The sequence below is a fragment of the Carlito syrichta genome, unplaced genomic scaffold (assembly GCF_000164805.1).
Source record: "Carlito syrichta isolate Samal-C Ts95f unplaced genomic scaffold, Tarsius_syrichta-2.0.1 Scaffold302026, whole genome shotgun sequence".
NCBI lineage: Eukaryota > Metazoa > Chordata > Mammalia > Primates > Tarsiidae > Carlito > Carlito syrichta.
This window is the reverse complement of record NW_007246122.1, coordinates 156823-167704: the sequence shown is the minus strand read 5'-3', so window position 1 is coordinate 167704 and position 10882 is coordinate 156823. Positions and strand designations below refer to the sequence as shown.

The following is a 10882-nucleotide window of genomic DNA, read 5'->3' as shown; positions in this document are numbered from 1 at the left end:
CTGATTTTTTGTTTTATTGTAGAGATGAGGTCTCGCTGCCCAGGCGAGTCTCGAACCCGTGGGCTCAGGCAATCCACTCCCCTCAGCCTCCCAAAGGCGCAGGATTACAGGCTGAGCCACCGAGCCCGGCTAAAATTGTATTTTAATTCAAGAGATAACTTTTGAAGTTTACAGAGTATTTGAACTGCCATCTTGTAGCATGATAGAGTGAAAAGAGCAAAGACTTCAGGGACAGCAGACCTAGGTTTGCATCCTGATTCTACTATTCACCTGGTGGCAATACTAGATTCTGAGTGTAACTACTAAACTACCAAGCCTCAGTTTCTTGTGATAGTTAGAATTCTTGACTGCAAACGATAGAAGACCCAACACTTATGAACAAAATGAAATGGTAATTCATTTTGAGGCTATTGGGGTACAAAATTCAATAGTAGGTATGTGTCTGCTTGGGCTTCAGGAACAGTGGGAATCAGTATCCAAATGAAACCAGGCCAGAACCCTTCTTTTGGGTAGATGAGCTGCATCAGTCCCTCCAAGTCTGGTGATGGCAAGCATGGCTGTTGATAGTTCTAAAATTTTATACTTTAGAGTTTTAGTACCCTGAAGGAAAGACTCTACCTTTTGAGTCTTAATTCCAAAATCCTTCACACATTTCTACTTGGATTAGTGTAGGCCGGAGGATGGCCAGTCAATAGTGGCTAAAAAAGTGGGTCAAATAAGGAGATGATGTCTCTTGAGAAAACCTAAATAGATAGGACAAGACACAAGACCATTACTGGAAAGAGAGATTTGGGGTAAACCAAACAATAGGTTTCTACTACATTTCTCATATGTAAAAATTGGTAAAATATCTCTTTTACAAGGTGATTTTAAAGATTAAGTAAAATAGTCTGTCAAGTGCTTAGTACAATGTCTGGTATCTTGTAGGTCTTCAATAAATCATAGCTGCTGTTACTTCTCAAGACTGACACTATAATTAATACAAAGCTCTCATTGTTAGCTAAGAAGCCATAACTCTTCACATAAGTCTTCAACACTTCTCATATATTTATTTTTAATAGTTTCTCTCCCATGGAAGACTCGAATTAGTACTATATTTCTAGTTGTAACACCTTTTTAAATAGCCTGTAAACATTTCTAGGAGATTTATATTTTAAATGAAATTCCACATTAAGGAAATAATCTTTTAAATGTTTTGATTGAAGTGACTTGAGGCCGGGCATGGTGGCTCAGCCTGTAATCCTAGCACTTTGGGAGGCTGGGGTGAGAGGATTACCTGAGCCTGGGGATTCAAGACCAGTCTGGGCAACTTGGTGAGACCTTGTCTCTACAATAAATCACAAAACTAGCCAGGCGTGATGGTGGGCATCTGTAGTTCCAACTACTTGGAAGGCTGAGGTGGAAGGATCACCTAAGCCCAGCAGGTCGAGGCTGCAGTGGCCATGAGCGTGGCACTGCACTCCAACCTGGGCAACAAGATTGAGACTCTAACTCAAAAATAAAATAAAATAAAATAAAGTGACTTGCTGAGATCCATGGTTGTTCTGGGTAAGGAAAACTATCAACCCTGGAAACTATCTTAGTGTCATTTGTGTACACATTAAATAAAATGCATTTACATTTGTTTTTACTTTGCATCCTTTCTTTTTCTGTGTTATAGGTTTGTTTTTATTTCATTTTCCAGTTTTATGGAGTGAAAGAAGTATGTTTTGTTATAGGAAAAGAGTCAGTGTTTGCTTGATGGATAATGCCATTGCAGGTGTTGGAGGGTTGTTTGGAACAATTTTAATGACATCATCAATCTGTTAAGGAGTAGGCATATGTGGGAAAATTGAGGAATCATCTGTCACTTTTATCAGCTGTGGCACTTTGAGATTAAGGACAGGTTATTTTCACTTTCATGATTGTTTTGTGTTAGTTCAGTTTGTTTATATTTGCTTGATCCTTGGTATAGTGCTCTGTACTATGTCTGGAACATTGTAGGCATTCAATAAATGTCAGGCATTAATATTATCTCATTTAATTCACATGAATGCCCTATCAACATTGCACTATAATTTTGCTTATTTTGAACATGAGGAAACTGAGGCTCAGAGGCACAAAGTGATTTGTTAAGGTCACACAGCTAGTAAGAGGTGGAGCCAAGGCCGACAAGTTTATCTAATTTCCGAGCCTATATTGTTAACCACTAAGATGTACTTTGAGTGCCTTGGTGATGTTTTAATTAGCTTAGCTGATTGAAAAATTAATTAAAATGTGTTTTATTATGTATTTAGAATATGTGTGTAGAATAAAATATAGATTTCATTGGTTTTTTTAAACAAAGGAATCTCAAATCTGGTAAAATTGGTTTGTGGATATATAGGAAAATTGACAAATCTGAAAATATCACAAAGAACCTCAGCAAATGCAGTAGAAGGCTAATTTAAGGCTTAGAAATCTATGAAAATTATTTTTAATGCTTTTTAATTATACTTAAAAAGGTAATTATAATTTTAATTTTATGTAATTAATCATAAACTTAAAAATTATGAGATTAATTTATAAAAAAGCAAATATACTTTTGAGCTCATTTCTTTGACTTAACATTTGCTAAAATTAACTTTATCTTAAAAAAGAAGCTCTTAATCAGATTTTCCTTTGGAGAGCTTAATTCCCACCTAACATTGTGCGATTAACCAATTTTATGCATATTAGACCTTAAAAATACAAAACTAGATAGTAATCAATCATGAAATAGTGATTAAGTTTCTAGTACATGCTTAGCATCAAACAAAATATGGCAAGAAAGAAAGAAGCATATGGCTCACCTTCTCCATTACCCTAAAATCTATTTAACTATACAAAATGGTACTTACATGAGCACTAAATTTTGCAGATCAAACTAAGAATTTTGCATTTAGTTTTAAATACCATGACCCTCACAATATCCTCTTGAAAAAAATGTGACATATCCATCATGTCATGAAAGGTAATGAAATTGGCCATGGTTTTCATTGTATCAGAAATGTATGAAATAAAGAGCAAAATAACATGAATCAATAATAAACAATATACATGCCTGAGATATCAGGCTTCCATTACACATATTCTGACAAGTCGTAGTAAGATAAACACTGCTCTCCTCTGCGTCCACCTCTGTCCCTCAATACTTCTTACTGCCCTGGACTATTGTGATACATGCCAGGGATTCCCTTGAACTTCTGCTATTTCTCATTATTCCATGTTTGTAATACCTTTTATACCACAGTTTTACACTCTTTTGATTTCAGTTTGCCCTGCCTTTTTGCTTGAAGTTCATGTTTGCTCATATATCATTAAACAATTTAACTAAGATGGAGAAACAGTAACCAATTTAACTTCCTGCAAATGAATGCCCATTGGCTAGGTCATTTGTCATTTATGAAAAACTCGTCTTGTCTTTAGTTGACTGAAAATATCAACTGAATTCCTGGGTATCATATTCTTTTTCTGTTCTCTTCCTCATGGTTTTTGTGTAATCACTGGGTACTTCAGTTTCTGTATCTCAAGTTTTAGAACTCTGTTCCTGTTTTATAAATTTTTTTTAAATTGAAGCAACATATACATATATAATTTACTATTTTTACTGTATTTAAGTGTACAGTTCAGTGGTACAGTTCAGTGGTACTAAATACCACTGAACTGTACACTTATATTCTTCCCTTTCTCTTCATCCTCTCTCTTCCCAATCTCTGGTAACCACTAATCCTGTCTCTGTCTTCATTAAATCTACTTTTTTTTTTTTTTAGCTCTTACATACATGTGAGAACATGTGGTATTTGTCTTTCTATGCTTGGCTTCTTTCATTTAATAATGACCTTTAGTTCCATCCATGCTGCTGCAAATGATAGGCTGTTATTCTTTTTTTATGACTGAATAATATTTCATTGTGTATAGACCACGTTTTCCTTGTTTATCTGTTGCTGGACACTTAGCTTGATTCCATATTTTGGCTGTTGTGAATACTGTGAAAATGTTTTTTACTATGAAATAGTTGATCAGTACAAAAAAATATACATAGTGCCCACACAAGTTTTATAACATGATAATAAAAAGATCACAACTGAATCTGCCATCAGAAGAACTAGAACATCACCAGTAGCAGGAAAGCTCCCTGCATATCCTTCCATGAGCAGATGTCATTGTGACTGAGAGAACCGTAATAGGGTATACCATAAACTTAGGTTAAGAGCATGCTATAACCCAATAAATATGTAATCGGCTTATGGACAATAGCACAACCATTTTAGTTTTCTGCTTTAAAACATAACCTGTATCTGTTTAAAGTTTCAGTTATGGGAAAAACTGCAAAGCTCTAGTTCAAGCTTTAACCCCTTCCCTTGGCCCACTTTCCCCTTATCAACAACCAATCAGGTGCCAGGGGAAAATCACCTAAAGTTTTCAAATGTCTCTGCAACTTCCCCAGCTAGTGGACCAAGGTCAGCCCGAGTCAAGCTAGCCAATCCTCCACGACTGGGCTGACCACCAGAGGTTACTACCCAATTAAATGGTAACAAGACTGGAAAGTCCCCCCTAAACTCCTCCTCCCTTTGTGTAAAAGCATAAAAGGCATCTGCTTAAGAAAGTCAGGGCCTCTGGGTGTACTCTGCTGCGTCAGTGGTCCACAGAGGTCCAGGCTCGAGCTTGCAAATAAAAATCCTCTTGAACTTTCATCGGAATTGACTCTTGGTGTTCTCTCGGATTGAACTATCGGCCACTATAGTGACTACCTTGAATGTTGTGTTATCAAGCTCCCTTCCCCCATACATTTACGTCATGCACATACAATCCCTTCTTCTTCTTCTTCTCCACAACGTGATGTTTCTGAGATTCGTCCACAGGTATGGATCCATGGAGCGGTAATTCACTTACTTTCACTCCTGGGTAATATTACATTGTATGAATACACAACAATGTATTCACTCTCCTGTGTATGGATATTTAGGTTGTTTTCATTGCTTTGGAAAATAGAAACAATGTTATTCTGAACATGTTTGTCTCGATCCCCAATGGCAAGGGTTATTATTTTGGAGAGAAGCATAATTCCTCGAAGAGTTGGTGGGACATGGGATGTGCCCATCTTTGACTTCACTTCCAAGAGTTATTTAATCTCCTTTTAGTTTGTCATTTAATAATTTACCAGTCTCTGGGCCCCACTGACTTTCTTCATCAGAGCTGGCTTGCTGCCTAACAACGGCCTTTCTCTTTAGTAGCTTCCGTGGTCTGCAGTCATTGATGAGGTGGTAATAGTCATAATTGTGATACTTGCGGCATTTGATAGAACATATATCTCAGTATTAGCAAGTAATCCAATTTACAGCTCTGCCCAGCATTTTGATTTTAAAAGTATTTCTTTTCGGTCACTGTGAGCCTTTCTTAAGCAGGATCAGAACCACACTGGTATCTAGGTTCTCCCTCTGCATGAGTGCTTGAAAAATTGAACAAATTAAGATCACCGAAAAGAATCAGGGTTTAAATCCAAGGTCTCTTGATTCTTGCTGTAGAATTCTAAAGTACAGGAAGATAAATATATATGTACACATATATACAAGTACATATACATGTACACACACACACACACACACACATACAGAATGTCAATGCATATATACCTACATAAGATGCCATATTATGTAGCATTCAGTATTTGAAATAAATACATTTTACAATCACTTCTGAAAACAGATATGACAAATCAGATTGTTAATTGTGTGAATTTTTTACCTTTGGCTTAAAGAGTCCATTTTCTTCTTCTTCTTCTTCTTCTTCTTCTTCTTCTTCTTCTTCTTCTTCTTCTTCTTCTTCTTCTTCCTTCTTCCTTCTTCCTTCTTCCTTCTTCCTTCTTCCTTCTTCCTTCCTTCTTCCTTCTTCCTTCTTCCTTCTTCCTTCTTCTTCCTTCTTCCTTCTTCTTCCTTCTTCCTTCTTCCTTCTTCCTTCTTCTTCCTTCTTCTTCTTCCTTCTTCTTTCTTCTTCTTCTTCATGGGGTACCATTCAGGGTTAGGTATACAGATGGTCATTGTAAAAAGAGTTCATTTTCAAACTGCCTTTTTCAATATTGGAGGGATAAGACTGAAGAGAAGTAAGACTGTGTTACTTCCCAGGTGTAGAACATTCTCTCTGAGCTCCTGTTGGCATGTTAGTTCTGTCCTCTCTCCTTTTTTGTCCTTCCTGACAAGAGGGCACAGATCGCCTGGTGTGGGCTCCTGGGGAGGTCAAGGCCCTGAGGCTGGCCTTGGAATTTTCTCTGTCTTCTGTGGTCCTGGGCCAGTTTTCTGACAGTGGTCGATTGGGAAAGGGGGACAACATTTCCTGACCCTACCTGGGCTCCTTGCTCCTGTCTTGCCCACCTCCAGGAGTTTGCAGAACTACAGAGAGAGCCTGTTAAAACTCAAGTTAGGACACGCCGCTGCCCTGCTGACAGGGGCTCCGTGTCTCACATGAAAGAAGAACCAGTATCCACAGGGCCAACAAAACTCCTGTGATCACTTTCTGCCCTCTTCTTCCTCTTCTTTCTCCTTCAGGTTGCTGCAGCCACACCAGCTGCCCTTGCCCTTCCCAAACCACTTTAGGGATTTGTGTTGTCTGTCTTACCTGACCACCTCATCTAATAGGGCAGCCTTCCTGACACGTCCCATCTCACTGTCTTGCTTTATTTTTCTCTTAACAGTTTCCACTAATGTCTCATTTATTTGACATATATAGCACTTTTCCTTTTCTCATGCTGTAATTAATATAAGCTCCATGAGGGCAGGGATTGTTCATTGTCTTCTTTGCTGCATTGTTCCCACACCTGGAACAGTTGGTATATAGTAGGTACTCAATAAATATTTACTTAATGAGCAAAGGATTGTCCACTAAAGCATTGGGATAGAATCTGATGATATGATTTTTCTGTGATAGAATCTGATGTTTTTCTACACTAGTAAATCTTGTATCACAAATAGGAAGAACCAGAGTACAGAAGTAAAAGAGGAGAAATTCACATGTTCATATTTATTAGGAACCTGTTGCACATCTATATACTTTTTAGGAATCCTGGGGACTGGTTGTGTTCATCAGAATTTGATTTTGGTTTTAAAAGGGAGAGATTTATTAGCTCAATTAACTTACAAACCCGAGAGAGTTAAATCCAGCTGTTCAAATGTTGTTATCAGAACTCTGTCTGAATCTCTTGCTTTGCTTGCCTCTGTAATGGTTTCTTTATTATTGGGCATTGGCCATTTGGTGGTCAGCAGCTTCACTTTTACATCCAACTAAACTAGTTGGACAAGGTACCAGAGTACCCACCCCCTTCCCAAGAGTTCCTGCCAGAGTCCCAGAGCTGAGGCTCATGGACATATGCTAGATCATATATCTCTTCTAAGATGAGTTATTGGGTCTACAGGTGTGGTGTTCTCACTGACTGGATGGGGCCATGTGAGGACAGAGAGGACACATGAGATTGGAGAGAAGAATCCTTCTACTTCTCTCTGTCCTATGTTCTTTTTTTTATAACCAGTTGCCTCTCAGAATCAGACTATACATGACTGACAAACTGTCTGATACAACATTAAAGGTTAGACCTAAGTAGATAGGATGCCAGCAGGTGGGTGTATAGAAAAGAGAGAGCTGACTAATAGCTTGAAGTTTCCCGGTGTGTAATAAAGAAATGCTCTTGGGTTGGTGCTTGAGCTGGTACTGAGAGGGTAAGAGGCTTGGTTGTGTATCACACCGTTAACAAGGGATAAGCATCTTCTAAAACTCTGCAAACCATTTATAGAAATGATTATACACTTTTCATAACTAGTCACATAACCAGGCGTGCCAAAATCAGTTGATTCTCATGTGTCTTGTGAATGTGGAAAGGATTGTTGAATGGTAATCAGCTCTAAACCCGTGATTTTAGAATTTAATGATTTTTCTTTTCAATTCTTTCTTTGGAAATTGCCATCTGAAAAACTCTAAACCAGTAACAACTAGAATAGGTGATTGTGCCTTCTCTGAAACTGGTGTTAGGGATGTTAGAGCTTAGCGTCTTTTTTCTTACATCTTCGTGCCTGTTGTTGTTGTAATCTTGTCATCTTTTTTTACTTTTATTGTTTTACTAATCTGTGTCCTAGTGCTTGCTACCAGCAAAGCTAAATGGTTTGCTTGTTTAGTTAGGCATAAAACACTGAGAATGTGCCAGTGTGTGTATCTTGACACATGCTGGGATACTGAAGGTTAGAAGGCTAATCTCACTCAGCATATTATGTGGAAGAAAAATATTGCAGTTTATTTGACCTTTCACTTTTGGGAATAAAGTAAGAGTTTTTGTATTTTTACAAATTTGAATGTAAGTATGGAGAGAAAATTAGATCTTCTGAAGCAAAAAGCGATGAGACTGTCTAGATCTTTCCATGTGTTGTCATCAGGATTTTTTTTCTTTCAGGCTCTTCTGGTAAAAAAAAATCTTCCAGTAGCCTTGAAGATAATGATGCTTGAGAGAATTAAGAATTTAAATAAAGATATGACTCAACACAAACAGTCATTCCATGTTAAACTAAGCAAACTTTTCAAACTTATGCAGAAAGCTACATTTATAGTCATATTTTAATAAACTACCTTAAATTAATTAAATTGGTCACATGATTAATTTAAGTATTAATTGGAGGCTTGTAATTTTCATAGTAAAATGGGGATTCTTTGGTTTATCACAATATGTTTTCATAATTCTTCATATTTAGGCTTTTGAAAAAAGGGACAGTCAAAGTGATGTAACCATCTCAGTCATTAACAAGCAGACTATTTAGCTGGTGTGACAGTTATCATCATTATGCTAATAATATGAGATGGGATTCTGTAGGATTAAGCATTAGCTGTTCCAGTCCCCTGAGGAAACAGTACAATTCAGCTCCATTGGGTTGTAATTAGAAAAGAAGTATATTTAAATGCTGCAAAAAACCTTAGGTACCAAAGCATGTAGTATGCCAAGGGCATGTGTGAGAAGCTTTTAAATCTCTAGGTGTGGCCTATTTTATAAATATTTTCATAAGCATTTATATACTTGCCATTTGGCAATATAGCATGGTGCAATCATTTCCATATGCTTTCCCTTCTGAAACAGAATGAAAACTTCTTGGACAGAGCTAGCTGTCGATTCTGTTTGTCTTCCTCCTCTCTGGGTAGTCCAAGCTCAAAATGATAATTTTTCGGTCAGAAGACAGGCACGAGAGCAGATTTAGCTTTCTTTTCCCACATTTTTTTTTCTTTAGTGCTGACAATACTATTGATGATGATAATCATAATCTACCATGGAGTACTTGTTTCTATCAGTCAGCTTTATGCATTAAGTCAGCTGATGCTATCCCTACAACCCGTTCGATAGCTGTTGTTGTTATTGCCGTTTTATGGATGGGAATGTTGAGGCAGAGAGCAGTTAAGTAACTTGTTTAAGGTCATGCAAATAGTAAGTGGGGTGTCTGGGATGCAAACCAAGTGGTCTGGCTATGCCCAGGTGTCTCTTTACTAAGCCTCCTGCTTGAGAGCTTATCCCGAATGAGATTTGTGATCCCTTTGGTTACTTTTTTTCTTTTATTTCCCCCCATCTTGCTAGGTCAAGTACAAAAGAGATTTTGAAGAAAGCAAAGGGAGGGGCTTCAGCATCGTTACCGATACTCCTGAGCTGCAGAGACTGAAGAGGACTCAGGAACAAATCAGCAACGTACGTGTCCAGTTTATCAGTGGCATGACAGCCTTGATGTGTGTTTCTGGATGAGAAAGTGAGGCGGGGTGACTTGGAAGTGTGTGTGTCGCTGTGGAATGCAAGTGGTGCTCAGTGCACTCATAGAATGTGCCATCTTCATCTGGTAAATCCCTCCCCTTGGTTTCATCACAGTTATCTAGAGCCTAACGCTTAGTTATTTTATTATAGATCTCCTTATTTCATTTTGAATGGTTCTCAGCTTTTGAATTTTTTCAAAAATAGGACTTTTATGATTACGTGTAAAAATTTGACAGTTAATTTTTTTGTTGTGGATAGTAAGATTTCATAGTTTAACTCATTATTTATTGAAATCATGCATTACATCTAAGTTTTGAAATAAACATTTATATATGTACTTGCTTTGGGCTTGAAAACTACATCTTGTTCAGTATATATTTTCCTTGAAAGAGAAAGTGGTGGTGACTGGTGGCAGTTCAAAACATATTAGGAACTGGAAAGTGTTAATTCAGTACTTATTAAAGGTAGATAAACAACTCTTCTTAATTTTTGTAATTTATACCTGTGATTATATTTCTTCCAAAGTATTATATGAAGTGTGTTAAGATGTGTTTTTTCCACAAAAAATTTAGTTCAATGTTGGGTGTCAAAGAAGAAATAGAGTGAAAATCAGCAAGTGTGTAGATATTAAGAAAGTATGAACAAACATGTAAAATTCAAATCAATTTTCATGGGAACTGTGTTTTGTGTGTCACTTATGCAGTCAGTAAAATTTATATATCTAGATGCTATAAGTGATGTAGCTTTAATTTCCAGGAAATGTTTATTCATAGATGTTTTCAAACTCACTGATATTTGGCAATTATCATGAGATTTATGTATACATGTGTGTATGTATATGTATTTATATGTTTATTACAAATTGTGTGTGTATGTGTGTATATACATATGCATATACAAATATATACATACAGACACATGTACATACATACACATATATACACATACAATTTGCAGCTAGAATTATTGTATATAATTTGAGAAAAAAATATCATTTTCCAAAAGTTCAAAAATGGAGTTATTTGATGTTTGAAAAATTTATTTAGGAGGTAGAGGGAAACTGAGAGCACAGTTTTCTTTTTTGCCATAATCCCTAAGATTTACACATTGTTTGTTGTT

General features: G+C 36.9%; 1 protein-coding gene across 1 annotated transcript in view; it reads left to right on the top strand.

The window, feature by feature from the left end:
* Positions 1-10100, top strand: part of LOC103258203 (LIM zinc-binding domain-containing Nebulette-like) — a 193008-nt gene extending 182908 nt beyond the window's left edge. Inside the window, exon 3 of the mRNA XM_008055910.2 lies at positions 9596-10100. Coding sequence (XP_008054101.1) covers positions 9596-9757 — 162 coding nt within the window. The 3' untranslated portion in view covers positions 9758-10100. The remainder of the gene's footprint in view (positions 1-9595) is intronic.
* Positions 10101-10882: the final 782 nt, after the last annotated feature.